Genomic DNA, 23,288 nt, shown 5'->3' with positions numbered 1-23,288 from the left:
CGGAGGCTGGCTGGATGATGGAAGATTGGAGGATTAGATGGGTGGACGGATGGATGGAGAGTGAGTGGATGGAAGATGAATGACTGGATGGGTGGATGGATGATGGACAGGCAGATGGATGGATGGACGGATGGATGATGGATGGATAGATAATGGATGGGCAGATAGGTGGATGGATGGATGGTTGGAGGATGGATGGGCAGATGGGTGGATGGATGGATGGACAGATGGGCAGATGGGCGGATGGATGGATGGGTGGGATGATGGATGGATGGATGGGTGGATGGTGGGTGGATGGTGGGTGGATGACGGATAGGTGGATGATGGATAGGTGGATGATGGATGGATGATGGATGGATGGATGGATGGGCAGATGGGTGGATGGATGGATGCCTTAGTCTTCAGGCTGGGGAATTCTGCAAGTTCTGGAAGGAAGTGGGGATCAAGCCCCTTCTACTTTACAGTTTCCCAGAACTGACCTGGGGGCTTCCTCCCTTCATCCCCACCTGACTTCAGCTCAACGAGAGGAGGGCACAGGTTGCCCTTCCCAGAACCTGCACTCATTTAAGCAGAAAAGGGATTTGTTATATGGACACTGAGGATCCCACAGACTCTCGGGGAGGGCAGGAGGACCAGGCAAGAAGGTTCTGCAGCCAGAAACGACACCCAAATCACACCACGGGATGGTCTGGTGGGACCCAGCTGCTGGGTGCTGAGCCCTGGGTAGTACTGTCTGTGCCACACAGCCCCCAGGGGCGGGGGAGTCTGGACCCTCCTGTTAGTCTCACACCCAGGGTTGCGAGAGAGCACAGAAGAGCCAGTTCAATTTGAATTACAGATAAACAATGAATAATATTTTAGTAAAAGCATGTTCCGTACAATGTTTTATTATTATTATTATTTTATTTTGTTTAAATCTCACACCCCTACCCACTACCTCATGCGCCCCCACTGCTCCCCTGAGAGAAGTCCCTGGACACTAGCTTCCTTGCATCAGGGGCTCTCAATTCAAAGCCACAGCAGCATGTCCCATGCCTGCACCCTAGCTGCAAGGGAGTCTGGGAAAGCGAGTGTCAGACTCTCTAAGCTCCTACAGCAGGAGGGGACTCCACCTCGTGGCTTGGGGAGCCCCTCAGACTGTCGTCAGCACCTGGTTCCAGGCTGCGTCTCTCCCCTTATCTGGAGAGCCTGGGAAGGGTAGAGAACCAGACCTTCCCCAGAGAATATTGTGCGTTGCATGAGATTTGGTTTGTGAGATATGAACATCCTTTCCCTCAACCTATTTTCTCTGCCAGAGAGTTTTATCTTCTAGTCAGATGCAATCTCCACTAAAAGGAGCCAGGCCTCCCTGGAGACACGGCCGATTCCAGGACTGGGGCAAGGAAAGTACACGATGAGCTGGGAACATCTTGTTCTGCCGGAAAGTTGTGCCAAAACTGATGGGGCCATGTCAAACACACACAGGAGCCAGCTGGAAGGGGCCCCGCCTGTTCGAATCTGGGATGATGTGAGCATCAAAGTAAAAAATGATAGTAAAGCGTTGTAATCCACTGCATAAAACAAGAATTAATGAGCCCGTACTGATATATGTGTCTGTGCGTATATGCATAATATATGTATGTAATAAAGAATATATAATATTTAAAGTATGCATAAATATATAGTATAAATATATAATGTGTATTTATGAAATATACAACACTTGCGTGTACATGAATAAATAAATAAATAGAGGAGAAGGGGAACCTTTTCCTTCCAGGACAGTGCCAACTAATAAATACGGGGGGCACGGTGGAATTAGAAAATTCACCCTTGGCAGCCATCATAAAACACTTGTTTCAGGCAAGAATCATCAGGAGAGGCTAGAACTAGTGAGTGAAGGTTTTATGGGGAATAGGATGTTTACTTAGTCTCCATACACCTCTCTACAAGATAGATATTACAAAAAAATGCAGGAACGTCCCAGTGGAGAAACCTGGCAGACGCCAGCTTCCCCAAGTGGTCAAGGTTGACGTCAACAGCAACAGAACAGCTAGGCACGTGCCTCCCGCTACGGCGCACTGAGAAGGACACAACGTCACTTCTGGGAGAGTCCTGCCAAAAAGGCGAAGCCTGAGTCTCGTGATGCAGAAACAGTGGACAAATTCAACGTGTGGGACGTACTACAGGATATTTGGCTGGTAATCTTTTAAAAATGTCAACATCAAGAAAGGAGGAGATAAAGTGAGGAGCTTGTCCAGATTCAAGGACACTAACGAGACATGAAAACTGAATGCGATTCCTGATCCGAGGTTTTCTTTTGCCGTGACGGACGTTCCGGGGACAATCGATGGGATCTGAGTGAGGTCTGTAGACACTTCTCACCCTGCCTCCACGTTGACTTCCTGAGGGGGACAACTGCACCAGGGTTATGTAAGAAAACGTCTCCTTCTGAGGAAGAGAGTGTCCTTGCTCTTACGAAACAGACGCTCACGTATTTAGACATAAAGGGGGTCTCGTGTCTGCCCCTGCCTCTTAAAGAATTTAGAAAAGGAAAGAGAGAGAAAAAGGAAACTATCAAGTAAAGGAGGGGAAAATGTCTGGGGAATCGGAAGGAAGGGTACACAGGATTCCTTTGGACGGTTCTTGCAACTTTTCTGCAAGTCGGAAATTACGTCAAAATAAAAAATGCAAAAACAAACAAAAAAGTCTGTCTGGAAACTCAGAAGCTAAAATTGGCCCCTTTGTTCTGCCGTGGCCTGCACCCCCGGCGCACCCCCCCGCCCCCCGCCCCGAGGTAGGAGCCAGAGAGCAGGGGCTGCTGTCCGAAGGCCCAGAGCAGGGTTTTAGAGGGAAAAAATCCTAGGAATGCATGACACATTTGTTAAAGTGATGGTAATAGCAGCAAGTAACATGTATATAGGATTTACTATGTGCCAGGCTTCCAAACGATTTAAAAAAAAACTACAGTCGCTGGTTTGAGCCTCATAACAACCCTAAGAAGTAGCTGCTATTATTATGCCCATTTTATATGTGAGGAAACTGAGGCACAGAGAGGTTGAGTAACCTGTCCAAAGTCTCTCAGATCATAGGTGGTGGAGCCAGGATTTGAACCCAGATGCACTGGCTGCAGGTCCTTCTCCTGCCCCGGGAAGTGTCATATAGGAAAGACTTCAAAGGCTCAAACCATAATGGGCTGACAAGGAAAAATGGGATGAGGCACAGGCTGGAAACTGAAGCCACACCCCTCACCAGTTCCCACAGCGCCACCCTGATGGAGACAAGCTGTGAGGGGACCAGAGCAAAGACCCCAAAGAGTGAACGGCAGCAAACCCCCCTAAGCTCAGCAACCAGGGAGATGAGATGTCATGTGGACAATCGGCCACCATTGCTCAGCCTGCAGGGGAGGCGCCCACCTGTTGGATTGGGCTGAATTCTGTCTCCCCAATTCTTGTCCTCCTGGAACCTTGGAATGTGACTTTCTTTGGAAATGGGGTCTTTGCAGACATAATTAGCTAAGTATCTCGAGATGAAGTCTTCCTGGATTTAGGGCGGCCCTAAATCCAATGACTGGTGCCCTCGTCAGAAGAGGAAAGGACACAGACAGACACAGGGAGGGGGCCACGTAAAGACGGGGTAGGGCCTGGAGGGGCGCAGCCATCAGAAACGGGAAGAGGCAGAAAGGATCCTGTCCTGAAGCCTTCAGAGGGACCGCGGCCCTGCTTGACGGCAGACTTCTGGCTTCCAGAACTGTGAAAAAATAAATTTCTGTTGTTGGAGCCAACATATTTGTGGTCGTTTCTTACAACTGTTCTAGGAAATTAATACACTTGCAGGAAGTTCACAGACGAACTGCGACTCGCCTCCCAAGGCGCCTCTCTCCTTCCTCACCACACGGCCCCCTTCAGCTGGATCTGCAACGCACTCACTGAAAAACACGCCTCTCTCCAAACTCCCTTGCAGCTAGGAGTGGCCCGGGACCCACTTCTGACCAACCAGGCGTAACTGGAGATTAACTGGCTGAGACTTCTGGGAAAGTCATTGTTTCATGGTTTTTCCGGCTAAGTCACAGACTCAGGGGTTCTGCTTCCAGGAACGGCAGAGTAGCCACAATCAGATCCACTACGCCAGACCCAGCAACCATAAACTCTGGACAAAATATAAGATACAACTACCTGATGGTTATTGAGAGAACCAGAGGCAGGCAGAAACCGCAGGAGCGTCAACATTGTAGAGCGGGGACAGCACCGTGTGAGTCTTCTGTGCTTTTTAACTTTTTGCGTGAAGACAGCTCGGGTCAACACCACGCAGGGTTGGCCAACGTCTAACAGGAGCCGGCAGTCTTGAAGAACCAGAGGACGCCGTAGCCGGAAAGTGAGAGGGGAAACCCTAGCAAAGAGAGAGCCGCAGAAGAGGAATGCCAAATTCTCTGTATACATTCTGCCCAGTCTCTGGCTGGCCCTCTGGCATGTGATCCATGCAGGCACAGAGCAGACTCCATGCTGTGCAGCAAAATGAAGACTGACTGACGCAAGAGGGATTTCAACTGCCGGCCACTGCAGAAGAGGGACTCTTGGAATTGGAGTCCAGACAAGTTAATCTCCTGCTCAAACAAAACACAACAATCCAGAATCTGCACACGGCATTCCTCACAATGTCCAAGATATAACCTAAAATTACTAGACATCCGGGGAAACAACCACCGCCAAAAATGTGTCCATACTCAAGAGAAGGGGTCAGCAAACCACGGCCCACGGGCTGCCCACCTGCTTTTGAAAATGAAGTTTGACTGGAACACAGTCACATTCCTCCGCCTATATATGGTCTGTGGCTGCTTTCACGGTACAATCACAAAGCCGAGTTGTGGCAACAGAGATGCTATGGCTCGTGACCCTAAAATATTTACTAACTGGGTCCTTTAAGAAAGAGTTTGCCAAACCTTATTCAAGAGAAAAGACAATCAATGGTGGCTGACCCCACGATGACCCAGATATAGGAATTAGCTGATATATATCTATGCTGAAGTCATAAAGGAAAGTGTCTTCAAAATAAATGAGAAAATGAGAAATTTCACAAAGAATTAGAAAAAGAACCAAATGGACATGGTAGAATTGAAAAATACAATATCTGGAATAAAAGGGACAGAATCAGCTGCCAGATGGCCTTTGACCTTCACAATGTCCGTCTTCCTGCCCAGAATGTCTACGACACGCAGGAGGTGAGGCTGCGTCATCTTTCAACCACGAGGACACATGCCACGTGCTGAGGATGGCAGAGAGGAAGCGGGAAGGAAGCTGGTCACTGGGGACTTCCCAAGCCCTGGACCCCAGGGGCAGTGGTTGGGTCTCCACCTTCCACTGTGGTTGGGTCTCTGTTCCATACAGCCAAATGCATTCCTGATTGACACTTTGACAAATACCGTCACGTGCCACATACTGACGTTTCTGTCAACGATGGGCCACATATCGGACCGTGGTCCCATAAGATTAGTACCCCATAGTTTAGGTGTGTAGTAGGCTATGGCACCTAGGTTTGTGTAAGTGCACGCCATGATGTTTGCACAACGACCAACTCACCTAATGGTGCATTTCTCACAACATATCCCCATCGTTGAGTGATGTGCGACTGTAAAATCGAATTAGCACCTGAATGATATTTGACAAATATAATCGAATTAGCAAGTCATCGAAGGAGACGTGTGCTTATTAAATGAGATGGCGTCTGCTCGGTGCCCGGCCAGTCGCTGCTACATAGTAGGCACCTGACCCAGGTAACTCCTTTGCACCTTCTCGTGTCAGGAGGGGAGCAGTGGGCCTAGGCCGGGGACAGCGGGATGGAGAAGAAACAGCCTGGGGACGGCAGCCACAACTGGTGTAAGAGGTGAAAGCAGGTGAGCGGGGAGCCTGCTTGCTGACGAGCCGGCCTGTTCCCGTCCAGCGTGGCGGCAGCCAGGGCACACAGGGAGGCCGCCTGCCCTCCTCGGGGCTGGGCCAGACCCTGACAGGGGAACTGTCTGCCCGGTTCCTGGACAAAGGCTGCGACCAGTGCAGTCGGTCAAGATGAAAGAGTCACAGGAACGTCACGAGGTCTTCAAATCCTGCGTCTTCAGAACCAAATTTATTTTTTTTAAGGGCCTAAAAGATTTTCGAAGCCCACAGCAGCAGTCTAGAGCAGTTTGGGTTTGCTGTGAAAAATTGGAAGGAAGGTGGATAAACAAACAAACGAAAAATCAACCCAATAAAACGTAAGAGTTTCAGGACCACCCACATAGCTGCAGGGTTTATTTCTTTTCTTTTTTAGCATGAAGTTGCCATGGTTTGAGGATCCATGATTTCACAGCTTCATGTCACCCCTTCCCCGGGACCCTAGGGCCCTCCGGGCAGGGCGGAGCGGGAAAAGGCAAGCCTCTGCTGGGAGTCGGAATCAGGGAAGGGCCTTAAAGTCCATCTAGTCCAAGGTCGGTCCTGTTTCTGCTTGTATTCTCCCAGAGACAGGGAGCTCCCTCCCTCTTCACACGGGCCATTTCATCTTCGGACAGTTCTGCCAATTAGAACGTCCTTTGTTGTATTCGGTAGAACTCTGTCTCCCTGTGACACACACGCACTGGCATTAGTCCCACCCTGCAAAAAAATGGAGTCACCAAACGTGGTAGCTGTGTGTGCGTACCACGTGCTGAGCTCATCTCAAGTTCATCCTCATTTAATTCGCATAACTGCCCCATGGAGTAGACACTGTTACCGTCACCCTTTTATGGATGAGGCCACTGATGCTCAGAGAGGTTCGGTAACTCACTCAGTGTCACACAGCTGGTAAAGAGCTGAGCTGGGATTCAAACTCAGGCACGTCTGAGTCCCGGCTCTCAACTCTGACACCATCCCGCCTCCTACGAGAGCAAATCTTTATATATTTAAAGACAGCTCTCATGGCCTCCTGGTCTTCCTCTCTCCACTCTAAACCTCCCTGTTCTTTCAACTCTCACTTGAGGTGGATCCAGGAATGGGCATGCGGCCGTGTACGATGAAAGGGACTTAAAAACAGGCCCGCTGGGTGACAACAGGAAAGATTTCCTCCCTGAGAGGAGAGAGAGCGCGTGGGAGGGTCTGTCCATTCCCGTCCCTTCTTCCCGTCTCAGACTCAGTGTTCGGGGACCGGCTGGGCGTGGCGGCCGTCCTGACCACAGAGGACGGGTGAGAGGGGGGCAGGGACGACATCACTGAGCCGCGGCCCCTGGAATCACCTTCCCCGAGACACTGCATGTCTTTGGGGTGGTGATCAGCTGGAGGAAGCACGAGAATCACCCAGAGCCCGGGTATCCCACGGCGCTGGACCCGCCCGCAGAGGGTCCGACTCAGTGCGTCTGGGCTGAGAAGCTGCATTTCTAACAAGTCCTGGGGCCCCTAGCTGGGATTTCTGTCATCTGCAGCCAAACGCATTCCAACCGGGGCAAAACGTGGCCATTATTTGAGCGCTTTTTAATCACCATCTCCCTTGCTTTACTCTTTACGCTGCTGCAGGCGGCTGTGATGTTTCCATTTTATAGAGGAGCAGCGTGAGGCCCAAAGAGGCAACGTGACCTGTCCGAGGTCCCACGGCCGGTGAGAGGTGGAGGACTCCCAGGTCCCCACTCTGGGTCCCCGGGGCCCCTTGTGCTGGCGCAGCCTCTGTCGGTGGCCTCGAGGCACCGAAGCCGGAAGTCATGCCACCCCCGCAGGCCCTGCCTCTTCTCGGACGACTTCTGCAAGGAGCAGCCCCTGCTCCCCCCTGGGCCACCCCGCCTCCCCCAGCTGCCTCCACAACCGTCACATGTGGGAGTCTGGGGGCGAGGAGTGGGGCACGGGACTGCGGCGTCCTGGGGTAGCAGAACTTCCCGAAGCCGGAGGAGGAGGCAGGTGGAGGAAGGATGCAGAAGCCGAGGGAGGGGGGCCGGGGGGAGGGGGCCCTGCAACACCCCGGGGGAGCTGCCAACGGGGGGCGTTTCTATGGACTCGACAGTGCACTTGTCAGGAGCCGGTGTTTCCCAAAGATCAGTCATTATTATCCAATCTCTGTGATTTTTACAATCCACCTGCACGATTGTTTACTTAATATTTTTAAATCATTTAAAAAGCCTTAAATATATTTATTAAAGAGGAAAGCTATCCCCAACTTCAGTGGAAAAGAGCATTTGTCATAAATAGCGAGACTGTGAAAGCAAAGGCAGAGGCCTTGGCAGTGGGGTGGAACAGATCGTCAGGTGCCCCAGAAATCCTTCATGCGCTGTGGGGCGTTGGAACATAAAGGGACACGTGACTGCAATGTGAGGACAAGGGGCTGGGGTCTAGGAAGAAGGTGACTGTTATGGACTGAATCGTGTCCCCTCCCCCACCCCCAAATTCATATTTTGAAGCCCTCACCCCCTATGTGACTGTCTTTGCTGATGGAGCCTCTCGGGAGTTAGTTCAGGTTAAACGAGGTCATAAGGGTGGACCCTGATCCAAGAGAGTGGAGTCCTTACAAGATGAGGACGAGACACCAGGGATGCACGCACAGAGAAAAGGACACAGCGAGAAGGCGGCCGTCCGCTAGCCAAGGAGAGAGGCCTCAGGAGAGGCCAGCCCTGCCGCCACCTCCATCTCGGACTTCCAGCCTCCAGAACTGGGAGAAAATAAATACCTGTGGTTTCAGCGCCCCCCCGTGCGGTGGTATTTTGTTCCGGCAGCCTGAGGTGACTAGGACAGCGACAGAACGAAGCTGAGCCTGTCACCACGCGCCACTCAGCCCTCAGCATGCGATCTGGGGCAGCAGCATCAGCATCGCGGGAGCTCCTGAGCGATGGAGCCTGCCAGGCCCCAGCCCAGATCTGCTGGACCTGCATCTGCGTTTTGACAAAGCCCCGCCCCACACAGGACGCGCAGACTCCATGCATCTCCTCCTGCTCGTCGGCGGAGGTCTGCGCCAGGCTCCAGGGACGCAGCAACGATCAGCGTCCGTAGATGCCACGTGCGACCTTCCCGGCAGACGTGGCGTAAACAAAGTTAGCTATGGGTCCGCGGGGAGGTTTTAAACGTTATATTTCACAGACTGCTCAGATTTGTTCATAAAAGAGACGTCATAGAAAATGTCTTAGAAATCAAACCGGTTTTATTGAAACAATGGCAACGTGGTCCCTGTTCATGCAAAGCACACACACAAACTTTACAAGAAACTTTTGTACATAGGAAGTAGCAAAACACATCATTTTTCATAGAAAAAAGCACACACGTAAGCTGCGGGCTGAGTGAGCCTACAGACAACACGGAAAATCAGAACACGGTGGGGCAAAAATCGGAAGGAAACCGAAAATTTTCATTCTAGGGGCGGGAGACCCAGAAACACTGTTGGCCTGATTTGTCATCTTTTTATGGGTTAAGTGTCGATGGCGCGATGGGCCCTAAACACACCAAATCAGAGGCCGTCCCTCATTACAAGGGCTTCTATTTGGTAGTTTTGTTTCCATTTTCAGAAGAAAAATGGTTCCAGTTTCAAAATGTTCGTGAGGACAAAAAAAGACAGGAAGGTCTGGGTCTGGTGAGGACCTTTAATCCCATTAGCTGGGCGGGAAGAGGCAATCAGGAAGCTGGGAACTTTATTTTTAAATGATGGGGTCGACTCACCCTGGAAGTTTCAGATTCTGAGACCTCAGGTAGGGACAGTTCAAGGACAAACCCGCTGCAACCTCCAGGACTGTCACTGATTCCAAAACCCCAAACTTGCAGTCTCGACATAGCCACAGCCACGAGAGGCTGGTGACAAGGCACAAGTCCGATGGACCAAATCTAGCAGCACAACACCTCGAATCCAGAAGTTTCTGAGTACTCACATCTTGGGCTGCACCTGGACACAATATCTGACAGGCTGACCAAATTTCCTTGCTCTGGTATTTGGGGTTGAATACTCAGAACCTGTGAATTACTACGAGCCCACAATGCACCAGGAAAAACTCAGTCCTGCTCATTTCAGCTCCGTCAAGCAAAACGTTTCATCGCTTTGACAGACTCCCTGCAGGGAGGGGCAGCGATTCCCCTTCAGTTTCTGCATTTATTAGACATGCACTCAACAACCCACGCCCCGAGTTCCCAGGTAGAGAGTTCCTTGCCCAAGCTAGCTTGGTTTTTTGGGTTTTTTTTTTTTTTTTTTTCACTTTCTGCTAGTTCCTTTGCCTTTGAAACATTTTGATGGTGCTTGAAATCAACCTGAAACCGACATTCACAAAAGCGATATACTGGCCAGCGTAATGGCGGAGGGTGGAATGCCACCTTCTGCAAAGACATACTATTTACAAAAGGGGATTTTATTTCACTGTGGGTTTTGGTCTGGGCTTATGAAGAACTCTTACAAAGGGATGGAAGCCAGAGGGCACCGCAGTCCTCGGAGCCTAGGGAACATTTGGCAAGAGTCGTTCCACAAAAACAGGAAGAGAAATCCTTCTAGAGTGTTCCCATCTCTTGTTGTCATTACGCCGCAGGACGGTTTCATAACCACAAACGGTTCCTCCTCCCAGAGCTGCTAACCTCGGCGAGGAATGTGCTCTGGATTCCTTTCCTCCCACTGCTAAAAAATAGGTCATCCGACAGACGGGGAATCTGCACATTTACTTGTCATTTTTCTAAAAGCAGCAACAAAATAGCCCTTCTTTGGCTGTTTTTTAGACATCTCAATGGAACCAACACAGACCAGGAATTAAATTTAAAAAGTGGGCTTCAGACAGAACTGCTTGCAAAGCAAAGACCCGGGTGTGAAATATGACACGTAAACTCGTCTGGGCTGGGGCGGGAGCCACAATGGGTAGGGGGTAAAGAAAGGAGCCTGGTTCATTAGTCCTCACTGAGACCAAAGGTCACGGCAGCAAACAGACAGGCCACGTGGACGAAGAGAAGGACAAAGACAAGATAAACCTCTGGAGTTACTGCTGAACTCTAAATAAACCAGCACTGCTGTATGTAGACCCAGCCTGCGCACGGCAGGATGCTGGCGAGGACAGGCGCCAGGGCAGAGCGGCGTCTCCCTTCCCCCAGCCCCTTGATCCCACCCGTTTGTCTGACCAGCAAACATTAAACCCATTTTTCTCCATTGGTAGGGACGGTGTTTTTTAATTTTTTAAATAACTACCTTCTACTCCTTTCCTGAAACTCAGCCCACGTGCGCTCGCCGTGTCTCTCCCCACGCCCCTGCGGGCCTTATCGCATGAGCCCCAAACCCGCTGTGCTCTTTGCGGGCTTAGAGACCCACAAAAGAACATACAGGAAGGAACGTCTCGGATGACTGTCTATGCAGAGAGGGCCCCCAGGTGGGGACCCCCAGGCGTCAGCGGGACCGGCCACCAGCTGTGTGGTCAGGACCCCGAGGATGCTGTTTCTCCACGGTGCAGAGATGAGACAAGGCATGAAGGATGGGGCACCGAACGCCACTCAAGGAAGCTTCCTGACTCTCCAGATCCCCAGCCCACCCCCCAAATGACAACGTAAAAATAAAAAGCAAACCCCCGAAGCCCTTCTGAAGGCGCCCCCTCTCCCCGGCGCTGGGGCTTCACGGCCTGACAGCGAAGATCCGGAAGGCCTTGCCGTCTCGAGGGGTCCTCAGGCTGAAAAGGAAGGGAGAGGGGATGTTACTGAGAGATCCCGAGAGCCTTCGACAGGGACTGGCGCTGGGAAGGGAGAGCTGGGTGCCCTCCACGTACCCCCCCAGCAGTGGAAGAACCGTGGCCAAGGGACACTTCCCGCCGCCGCTGGAAACCAAGCCGGCCCAGCCAGCAACAGCTGGCAAATTGCGTTCTCTCTGCAGACGGGCCTGGGTCTGAATCAAGGTCACGGTTGTTAAGTTATTTTCTCTGAACTCCGGGAGTCACGGCCCCAGTGTGTCTGAACTGAACTCTCCCTTCAAGACCCGTGCCTGGTTTTTGCTGCCACCTGGGTTTTTGCTGTCAACCCAAATAGGGGCCAGCTGGTCGACGGATTAATAGGATGGCATTATAACAAGCAGGCGGGGGCTGCTGTTATTAAGACGGGGCACGCCGGCGGGGCTCAGATTTTGTGCAAAACACTCTGTCAGCCTTTTTACTTTCTTCCTGAGGTCGTGTGGCTTGTATCTTTATCTCGCAGGGAAGGAAACAGAGGCAAAGAGAAACTGAGTCACTTACCTGAGGCCACACATCCAGCAAAAACTACTCTCTCAAGAGGAGCTCAAGCCTTCAGCTAACTGAAGGCTTTTTGAAAAACTCGCTTTATTGAGGTGTCACACGCCATGAAATTCACCCTTGTTAAGGGTACAATTCAATGATTTTTTAGTAATTTTATAGGGTTGTGCAATCATCTCCACCATCCAGTTTTAGATCGTTAAAAACACACCAAAAAGATCTTTGGTGCCCATCTATGGTCAATTCTTCCCCCCCTGCCCCTGCCCCTGCCCCCGCACCCCAGGCCCTGGCAACTTCCATCTCTACAGATTGCCCGTTCTGGACATTTCATGTAAACGGAATCATACGATATGCGGCATTTTGTGGTCGGCCTCCATCACTTAGCGTAAGGTTTTTGAGGGTCATGCATGTCGTAGCCTGTGTCAGCACTTCGTTCCTTTTTATTGCCAAATGATGTTCCACTCTATGGACAGACCACATTTTATTTTATCTGTTCCTCAGTTGATGGACGTTTAGATTCTTTCCACTTCCGGGCTATTATCAATAACGCTGCTATGAACATTTGTGCACAGGTTTTTGCATGGACACGTTTTCAATTCTTTTGGGTCTACACCCAGGAGCAGAATTGCTGGGTTGTATGTTAACTGTGTGCTCAGCTTTTTAAAAAACTCCCGAAATGTTTTCCAAAGCAGCGGCATCAGTCTTCACGCCCCCAGCAGTGCAGAAGGGACTTCTAGTGTCTCCACATCCTTGCCAACACTTGTTACTGTCTGACTTACAGCTGGTGTAGCGTCTTCCTCTACGTAAAGATTCCTCATTCATTTTCTTCACCTGCATAGTATTCCATCATGATTAAGTATTATGATACAGTTAACTGAGTCCCTCTGAATGGATATTTAATTGTTTCTAATCTTTTGCTTTTGCAAACAATGTTGCAGAGAACAACCGTGTCCAGGAGACTGGATTCATACCGACGAGAGCACCTGTGGACAAGCTCCTGGGGGGGAATTGCTGGATCAAAGGAACGTGCCTTTGGAACTTGGGCAGCTTGCCAAACTGCCCCCCATAAGGTCATACCCATTGACCACCCCCCCATCAATGCGCGAGGCAGCCTGTTTAACCCACGTGCTGGCCAGCATGGCACGGTATCTAGTTTTCTGTTCTCAGCCAAGAGAACGGCATCCAGATAGAGTTTTAATTTGTATTTTGTTCACTCTGGATGAGTTTGAGCAGAAGATCAACAGCCCCGCACGGTTGAGGAGCACAGATCCCTTCAGAGCAGCCCCCTTCAGACAAGAGGAACCCCGACTGGAAAACGCCAGACTAGACAGACGGTCTCCCCCTCGCAGGCTGCTCGGCAAGGTCCTCAATCCTCGGGGAGAGGCTGCTTGGGGTCCCTGGCCTGTCCCCCTCTCCCCCAGGTGGCTTTGTGCTTTTGGCTCCCCTGGGGTTGAACTTGTGAAACGTGTATCCGATGGGAGTCCTTGGCGGGATGGCGCTGTGAGGAGAAGCCAAGAGCCCAGACACAGCGAAGGCTCGGCCGCGGCGGCCTCTGTGCTGGCGGCTCCTCACCAGACGATGCTGGGGAGACGGGCTGGGGCCCGCAGGGGCTGGGGTTACCCAGCTGCCCGGCTGGTTTCTGGAAAGCCCAGTTCCAGGGCCCTCCTCAGGGCTGCAAGATTTTCTTGGATTCCCTGCCCGAATGAATAGTCTGGAAGAACCACCCAGAGCCACAATGCCCTCGGCCACTCCACGTGGTAGGCAAGCCGCGCTGGGGAAAATCACCAGGGTTTGGGTCTCTGACTCACTACGGGACAGTCTATGGAGGGGCAGTGGGGTCTCCCATTCCCAGGGCCCCAACAGCCCAGGGACAAGGCGTCCTTCAGGCTGTCGTCCAGACAGGTACCCCAAGGTTCCTGGATGTCTTTCCCAGACCTAGACAGCATCCCCATCAGACAACCCATCCACCCAGCAGGCACGAGCAAGCCCCGTGGAACTGGGTGTGTATTTCATAGCACAGCAAACCGTGTGCTGATGACGCCGGGCGTCGATGTGACGACCCCAGATGTCGGTCCCACCCACCACCACAGGCAAAAAAATCCTGCAGGTTTGGGTAGCTCAAAGTGCCTTCGGCGAGTCCCTATTTGTCTACACCGCGAACGCTTAGTAAACTCCAGCTCCGCTGGGTAAGGTGACAGTTGTGCACGTTTGATGAAAAACAGGTGACGTGACAAATTATAAAATAACCTCCTTGTCTAAATCTTGCCTCTGATTCTCTTTCTGGATTAGTCTGTAACTCCCATACATGTATGAAGGGAGTGCAAATTGGTGCAGCATTTCTGGGCAATTTTCATAAAAGGTATTGAACAATTTTCACAGAGGAGATTGAACAATTTTCATAAAGGGTATGAAAAATCCCCCAACCAGTTCGGAACCGATTGCTGAACGCAGCGATTTCTCCGTCACTCAACCAGTGTTTACTGAGGACCTACTATGTGCTGGTGACGGGGCTGGGTGTCAGGGACAGGGGTTAACAAAACTGAAGGGGTTCTTGCCTTCATGGAGCTTACAGGCTGGGGGTGGGAGATAAACAGCTAAATATGGGTGAGAAGTAATTTCAGAGGGTGGCGGGTCCTGGGGAAAACAACACAGGGAGACGAGATCAGATCAGATCGCTGAGGAGGAGGCGACTATAGACTCGACAGTAGGAGAACGCTTCCTCGGGGAGGTGGCGTCTGTGTGTAGATCTGAATGACAAGGGGACCCAGCCACAGGAATATGCAGGAGCAGGGAGGGTCCAGGGGTGGAAAACAGGAGGTGCAAAGGCCCTGGGGTGAGAACGAACTCAGTGTGGTCGAGGAGCAGAGAGAAGGCTGGTGAGGTGAAGCATTGTAATGAGGAGGAGCAATGAGCTGGAGTGTGGAGAAGCGGCAGGGGTGGCGTCATGTGTGGCCCTGTGTGGTAAGCGGAGGGGGTTTTATTCTTATCACAAGGGAAAGCCCCAGGGGGCAGGGCTTAAACAGGACCGTGCCTTACAGAAGGAGACCGATCTGGCGGCTGTGGCTGTTGTACTCAAAGGAAGTTACCTAAAGAAGTTGTCAGGAAGTGAGGGCTTGTGCAAGGACGTTCTTTGCAGAGTTGCTTATGACAGTGAAAGACAAACAGGAAGCAACCGGATGCCCATCAACCTGGTAAAGAAATGATGGTCCATCCGCACAGTGGAATGAAAGAGAGAGAGAGAGAGGGGAAGGGAGGGAGGGAGGAAAAAGGAAAGGAGAAGATATTTGCAAATCGTATATCCAAAAAGGGGTTAATACCTAAAATATATAAAGAACTCATACAACTCAACAACAACAAAACAACCCAATTAAAAAAATGGGCAGAGGATCTAAACAGACATTTCTCCAAAGAAGATACCAGATGGCCAACAGGCACATGAAAAGATGCTCAACATCACTAATTATTAGGGAAATGCAAATCAAAACCACAATGAGATATCACCTCCTGCCCGTCAGAATGGCTATAATTAACAAGATAAGAAATAACAAGTGTGGGAGAGGATGTGGAGAGAAGGGGACCCTCATACAGAGCTGGTGGGAATGCAAACTGGTGCAGCCACTATGGAAAACAGTATGGAGATTTCTCAAAAAACTAAAAATAGAAATACCATACGACCCAGCTATCCCACTACTGGGTACCTACCCAAAGAACAAGAAAACACTAATTCGAAAAGATACCTGCACCCCTATGTTCATCGCAGCGTTATTCACAATAGCCAATATGTGGAAACAACCCAAGTGCCCATCAAGGGAGGAAGAAAGAAGATGTGGTATATATATACAATGGAATACTATTCAGCCATAAAAAGATGAAATCTTGTCATTTTCAACAACATGGATGGACCTTGAGGGTATTATGTTAACGGAAATAAGCCAGACAGAGAAAGGTAAATACTGTATGATGTCACTCACATGTGGAAGATAAACAAACACACAGAAAAAGAGAACAGAGTGGTTACCAGAGGGGAGGGTGCTGGGGGTGGGCGAAAGGGGTAAAGGGGCCCGCATGTATGGTGACAGATAAAACCTAGAACATTGGGGGTGAGCACAACGCAGTCTACACAGAGACATATAATAATGGACACCTGAAATTACTCAACGGTATAAACCAATATGACCTCAATAAATAAATAAATGAAAGAATTAAAAAAAATAGAAGGAGAAAGAAAGAAAGAGAAAGAGAAAAAGAAAGCAAAAGAAAACCACCACAAAACTTCCCTTGTTAACTGGGGGATTGGCCTGGAACCTTCCGGGCAGTTCCCTCCAGCTGATCTGTTTGAGCTGAGCTGTGACAAGGGCCCTCTGGGAAGGCCCAGTGTCTGCAGCCTCGGGTGGTGTCCCCATTCAGCCCTGGCTGGTGATTCCCCACCTTCTGATGGCCACTCGCCTCTCCACGCTCGCAGCTCCGCCCGGCACCCGCGTCCCACATGACAGACGCTGCCCCGATCCTTACGCCATCTTACTCCGGCCCTTCCTCGCAGCCACCCTACGACATCTCGGAGGTTCTTCCCGCTTTCAGAAAGGGAAGCAAGGCTCGGAGAGGTGACGCAATTTGCCCCAAATCGAACACCTGTTCCAGGTGCAGTCGGGATGTGGACCCAGGTCTGTCCAGGCTCTGAGACCCTTTGGTGACCACTGTCCTGGACAGAGGGGCCGTGGCCACACCATCCCTGAGGACGACATCGGCCAACCCAGATCACAGTGCCGGGCTCAGATGCCGGCAGCCCCCCGGGAGGCGGGAGGGTGCAGGTGCACAAGGGGCCGCAAGCACAAGGCTCGTCCTCACCAGTCAAAATCCCTCAGGGATGGACCGATCGCTGTGTGCGCCACACGACACAGACTGGGTTAAAGAGGCAGGAAGCTGGCTGCTCTGGAGCAGAGTGTGTGTCCGGGAGGACCGAGGAGTCGTCCATGGAGTCATGGAACCCAGTGTGAGAGGAGAGCAGAAGAGGGGCACTTGATCGCTTAGCCCTCAGCTAACTGCTGCCAATCCTCCTCTTTTTGCTGAGGAAGAGTGGCCCTGAGCTAACATCTGAGCCCGTCTTCCTCTACTTTACATGTGGGACGCCTACCACAGCACGGCATGCCAAGTGGTGCCATGTCTGCACCCGGGATCCAAACTGGTGAACCCCGGGCCGCCGAAGCGGAACGTGCGAACTTAACCGCTGCGCCCCCGTCGTCCCACTTTTTAAATGCATTTTATTACTAAGAACTATCATTTATACGTGTACACGTACAGATGTGTACTTACGTGTATATATACATGTATGTGTATATATACATGTGTATATACATATATATATATATATATATATTTTTTTTTTTTAAGGATTCTCTTTTCTCCCAGAGTCTCAGCCTCTACTGATCTTTCAGGAAAACTCAAGAGCCAGACATAGTCTCAGATCTTGTGTGTAGGCCTGGGGCTGGTCAGCCCATTTCTCTGAGCCTCAGTTTCCACACCCGTAAAGCAGGGTCCATGAAGTACCCACTGCTTAGGGACCCTGTGAGCGTGGCCGAGCTCCTCCAGGCTCGGCGTCTGGGTCAGCGCTGCATGGCGAGCGGTGGGCCGTGGGCCGTGGGCCGTGAAAGCCGTCATTCCAGTGAGGCTCCAACCTCATTCTCCCGTCAGGAAAACCAGGATGGGCCTGGCACGCGGTGGGGACACACACGCGAGGAACGACTTATCCACGTAAAAGCCCAAACCCCAGGGAACTGTCAAACCGCCTTGTCTCAGTTCCTGGAATATGAAACGCCTTTTAGGGAAAAAAGCTTTGGAACAGTGTGTATAATGCGACCTCCATTTTGATTTTCACGCGTGTTGCATGTGCACAGGGGAAACAGGCCTGGAAAAGCTATAAATGAACAATCAGAGGTTAACAGGGTGCCTGCGGGGACTCATTTTCTACTCCATAGACTTATTATTAAATAGTAAGTGTGTATTTCTTTTCTAGTAAATATTTTTTAACTTCGAAATAAGTGTACCTTATAGCACAGTCAGGCTCGCCCTGGCCCCTTCTGCGAGGGGCCTGTGCCCCAAGCTCAGTGACTTGTCTGTGGTGAGGAGTCACATGTGTTGGTTAAGAGCATGGATGCTGGGACAGGCAACCGGGTTCAAGTCCTGGCTCTGCCACTTGCTGGCTAGGTGACCTCAGGCAAGTTGCTTGACCTCTCTGTGCCTCCCTTTCCTTACTGATAAAATGGGGATAAATGTAGTCCCTGCCTCATGGGACTGCTGGGGGGATTAGAGGAGCTAATGTGTGTACAGACGGTAGAACACCGGGAAATGGGGAGAGGAAGGGAAACCCACCGTCTCCACAGCAGAGGGAACCTAACACCCCAGCCTTGGTCCAGCCCGACCTGGACCTTGAACAACTGAAACGTGGCTCGTCCACACTGAGATGTGCTCTACGGGCAAAACACACGCTAGATCTCCAAGATCTTATTTTTAAAAAATGCAAATTTATCAGTATTTTTTCTATTGATACATATTGAAATGATAATTTTTTGATACAATGGATTAAATAAAATATATTCTAAATTTCCTTTCTGTTTCTTTTTACTGTGGCTATTAGAAACTGTAGGAGCCAGCTCTGATGGCCTAGTGGATAAAGTTCAGTGCCCTCCACTTTGGGCCCAGGTTCGGTTCCTGGGTGCAGAACCACACCACCCGTCTGTCCGTAGCCATGCTGTGGTGGCATCCCACATAGAAGAACTAGAAAGGCTTACAACGAGAACATACAACTATGCACTGGGGCTTTGGGGAGGAAAAAAGAGAGGAAGATTGGCAACAGATGTTAGCTCTGGGTGAATCTTCCCCAGCAAAAAAAAAAAAAAGACAAAGAAACTTTATAATCCCATATGTGGCTCACAGTCCACATCTGCTGGACGTGCCACAGTAGACAGAAGCCCCGGAGGATGGGGAGTTTTGTCTCTTCTGTCCCTGCTGTGGCCCCAGCCCCTAGGACAGTGCTGGGCACCCAGGAGCTGCCCCATAAACACTAGTGGAGTGAATCCCCAATCGGATGAAAGTCCATCATATATACACTACCTCCCTCTCTCTACAGGTTTGTTTGTCAAAACCAAGAGGCCCAGAATGTTATCTGTCACTGTTTGTCTATTTCCCAATCTCCCTGTGCAATGTCTTTGAAACTGCTCCTGGCCTAAGGAAAACTCCTGCTCTGATTTTCATCTACATGTCCAGCTTCTTCCTGAGAATATTCGGACAGACCCCAATCCCAGCAGTCAAAGCGCTCCCAGGCCTCTCTCCCCTCCTCTGCTGTGCCTCATGGGCACGTGTGTGAGAGAGAAGGCGCCTGTCCTCTTGCATTGTCCCCATTCTGCACGGTCCTCTTTCAAAACTTTCAGGAAATCCTCTTCTAGAAAAACACTATTGCTAAACTAAAGCTGAGCCCCTCCTGGCCGGCGTGCTGAGAACTCCGTCCAGGAGGGTTTTGTGTGTGCGTGTGATTAACTGAGGATGCCCTATATTTAGAACACAGTTTGCTGTGAATGGATCCCAGTGTGTCCAGTATCCACATCTCTTGGGACCCACTGTAACCGCTCTGGGGTCCCAGCAGACGTTGGGGACAGAGCCACCCTCTTGGTTCCCACAGTCCCTAATGGGAACAGGCTCCAGGGAAATTTCTCAGCCCTGGTCTCTGTGCCGAGGGCTGCTGAGGTCCCATCGAAACAAGAGGAGGATGGGGCATGGCCATACCCAAGGCCTCAGAGGTCTTTGCTGGAGCCCCCGTCACCAAGGAGGTGCCTCCAGACAGTAGGACGGGGCCCTGCTTGAAACGCTCTGCCCTCTGCCCTCCCTCAGCGACAGTGGCGGAGCCACCGCATTCTGGGGGTTGCAACAGACCTTCGAAGTTGTGTCATAGCAACGAGGGTCCCCGGATTTATCGGACGCTTGCTCTGACCCACCCTAAGTGCTTAGCACAGACTATCTCAATTAATCCTCATGGTGACCATTTGACAGAGGACAGACCGAGGCAGGGGACACTGCCCGCCCATGGACACCCAGTGGAGCAGGGTCCCAAATGCCACGGGAGCCATGTGCCCTCCTGGCCTGGCCGCTTCCCTCCATGTGAGCAGGGGGACTCCAGCATCTCGGTGTCTGTGGACCCCGGCTGGGCCTGGCCCACAGTGAATGTGTAGTGAAGGAATGACCCTTAATCACAAACGATCAGAATCAGGTGTGGCTCCAACCATGTGCCAGGGACACGGCGACCTTTGCATCATCCTTCCAGCCGCGGCTGCCGTCCTCCAGCCTGCGTCAGGCCCCTGGAGGGCGCGTTCCCACACAGACCACCAGCCCACCCCCGGAGTTTCTGAGTCAGAAACTCTGGGATCTGCGTTTCTAGCAAGCTCCGCTGGTTCGGATGCCGCTGGTCTGGAGAGCCCACTTTGAGACCCTCCGTCTTCCCACCACCCCAGGGGGTGGGTGCCATCATTTTTCCCTTTATCAGTGAGGAAGCTGAGGCACAGAAAGGTTGAGTAACTGGCTCAAGCATCGTCACAGACTCCAGGACGAGGGGGGAAGAGTCTGAGAAGGAGGGTGGCAGAGGCTCCACTCTGGGGTCTAAAATCACTCACTGAGGTCTTTCTGACGGTGCAGAGGGCCCAGCCACTGTGGGGCCTGGGAGAGCTGCCTCGAAGACACTTATGATGACAGCGGCAATTCGGGTGGGTCCCCAGGAAGAGAGAAAGAACCACCGGCTTCCTCCGGTGGGGGTGGGGGGATTGACAGTGGGAAAGAAGCCACTTTGGGGACCCGCTCTTGGTCCTCTGTCCTCCCCAGACACCCACCTGTGGGGGCCGCACAATCGGCCCTCGTGGGCAGCCAGGCCGAGAGAACAAGGGGCCGGCCCACCCCGCTGGCCCCCGTTTCTCATGAGGACGGGCTCCTCTCACAGGGGGAAAAAGAGCCCCAGAGGTGGGTGTCCTGGGATTTCTTTCCAGCCCATCCAGGAAATTCCACCTAATCAGCTGCTTCGTTTCCCTCCCATTAAATCAATGGAATTTCCCTTCATTAAGCTTTTCCCAAACAAAGCTTGCAAACTTTGAAGGAGAAAATGCAGAACTGTTAACTCTAGCTGTTCGGGGCCGAGGCAGTCGCTGGGCAGGGGCCCCCGGGAAGAGATGCGTGTGACTCGGGTGCCACCGGATTCGGCAGCGTCTCCTCGCACAGCGCCATCCGAGGAGGATGGAAGGGTGGGGCGGGCGCAAGGCTCCGCGGGAACACAGACGCCTTTGCCTCATGGGGCCCAGCACCTTCGGTGCTCTCAATTCTATGCCCCTTCTCCAAAGAGGGCCCTCAAATAGAAAACCTCAGCTCTCGCCCGTCACGGGCTGAATGGTGTCCCTCGCGCCAATTCAGATGGTGAAGTCCCAACCCTCAGGACCTCAGACTGTGGCTGGAGCTGGAAACTGGGCCTTTAAAGAGGTGACTCAGTGAAAACGAGGTCATGAGGGTGACCCTGAATCCAGCAGGACGGGTGTCCTCAGAAGCAGAGCCAGGTGGCACCTCAGTTAATCCTCCCATCGCCCCCAGGAAGCAGACACCACTGTCACCCCGACATCACAGGTGAGAAGACCGAGGCTCAAGGAAATCTGGGGGCTTCGGTAAGGCCCCAGAGCTGGTCGGGACCTAGACCCGCTGGACCCCACGCTCTCTGCTCTTATTTATGTGACGATGCGAACTTACGTTATTATATAGCCGCGTATAACCGTCATGTAACCATAACTTGATCTCACTGTTTTGTGGGGGGAAAATACGCACATGGAAAAAGGACCAGAGGGACACACACCCAAACTCTAGCAGGAACTCCCCCAGGGGACAGGTCATGGATGACTGTTTCTCTTCGGGCTTATCTGATGTTACTAAATTTTCTACGAGAACAGGCATTGGTAAGAGAAAGAAAAAAAGTGCTTCTTTTGAAAAAAGAAAGGAAGAGAAGGGAACGGGCTTGTCCTGGGTGTTCCGGGGAGAGCGCATGCAAGTGGGCCCAGGTTTTATCTTAAAGGGCCCCTTCTTTGGCCCTCCCCCCAGGCCCCCCCCAGGGGCCACCGCTGCAGGCCTCGGGCGCCACGAGTCGGGGAAGAACGCCCTACCTTTCAGACTGGACTCCGTTCCTGAGCGAGCCCACGTAGATCTTCTTCTTGTCCACGGGCATCACGTCCACGTAGCCCCCGCTCTCGTTCCTGATGACCCCCGCGTGCACGGCTGCCTTACAGATGCTCGAAGTCTGAAAGTGAAAAAAGAGCTGTGGTCAGGGTCAAGGAGGTCGGGCCCCTGAGGGAAGCCCTACTGGGGGGTCAGCCATTCCTTGGCCCCCTGGTTTGGGGGGCGTTGACCATGTCGACCTCTAGGCAATGCCCACGACCACCTTGAGTCCTCAGTGGCCATTCCAGAGTGACAGGCATCATTCATTCATTTATTCATTTGTTGAGCAAATGTTTTCTGAGCACCTGCTATGTACCAGGCACTGGAGAAGATGAGGGGGACTTCAGCAGGGAACAAAATAAAGACCCTGCTTTCATAGAGTCGAGCAAGGCAGACAGGTTAACAAACACACAAACTAGCAACTCCAGCTAAGAAGAAAATAAACCCAGATCATGAGATAAAGTGACTGGGTGGAGGGGCTCTTCCAGAACAGTCCATCAGGGAAGACTGCTCTTGGTGGACACTCGAGCTTAGATCTGAATGACAAAAAGGAACCGGCCACAGCCACGGGAATATCACTGGGCAGAGCACGCCAGGCAGAGGCAGCAGCTTGTGCAAAGGCCCTGGGGTAGGAGAGAACTCGTCAAGTCCAAGGGACAGAAAGAGAGCCAGGTGGCTGGAATATGGTGAGTCAGGATGAGTGTGGCGGGAGAGGCAGGAGAGGTGACCAGGGGCCAATCACGTGGTGCTGTGAGGGCCACAGGGGAGTTTGGGTTTGCTCCTGGTGCCAGGGAGCTGCTGGTTTTTAAGGAGGGGCAGGATGTACCGTTTTCTGAAGTCATAGAGTAGTCCCATTGCTGGGGAATAAAACCCTGGAGTTCGACTTTCATTAGGGCCTTAACTTATCCAATAGAAAAACGGTCCTCAGGAG

At 51.7% G+C, this 23,288-nt stretch overlaps 1 protein-coding gene across 2 annotated transcripts in view; it reads right to left on the bottom strand.

Annotated features, from left to right (window-relative positions):
- Nucleotides 1-9,081: 9,081 nt before the first annotated feature.
- CRISPLD2 (cysteine rich secretory protein LCCL domain containing 2) overlaps nucleotides 9,082-23,288 on the bottom strand; it is a 64,935-nt gene continuing 50,728 nt past the window's right edge. For both annotated transcript variants that reach the window (XM_001499908.6, XM_023637428.2), the window contains 2 exons: nucleotides 22,306-22,439; nucleotides 9,082-11,578 (listed from right to left, as the gene is read on the bottom strand). In XM_001499908.6, coding sequence (XP_001499958.2) covers nucleotides 11,524-11,578; nucleotides 22,306-22,439 — 189 coding nt within the window. In that variant the 3' untranslated portion in view covers nucleotides 9,082-11,523. The remainder of the gene's footprint in view (nucleotides 11,579-22,305; nucleotides 22,440-23,288) is intronic.

Source organism: Equus caballus, chromosome 3 (genome assembly GCF_041296265.1).
Source record: "Equus caballus isolate H_3958 breed thoroughbred chromosome 3, TB-T2T, whole genome shotgun sequence".
Lineage (NCBI taxonomy): Eukaryota > Metazoa > Chordata > Mammalia > Perissodactyla > Equidae > Equus > Equus caballus.
Note: the sequence above shows the minus strand (reverse complement) of the source record. Positions and strands in the feature narration are given on the sequence as shown.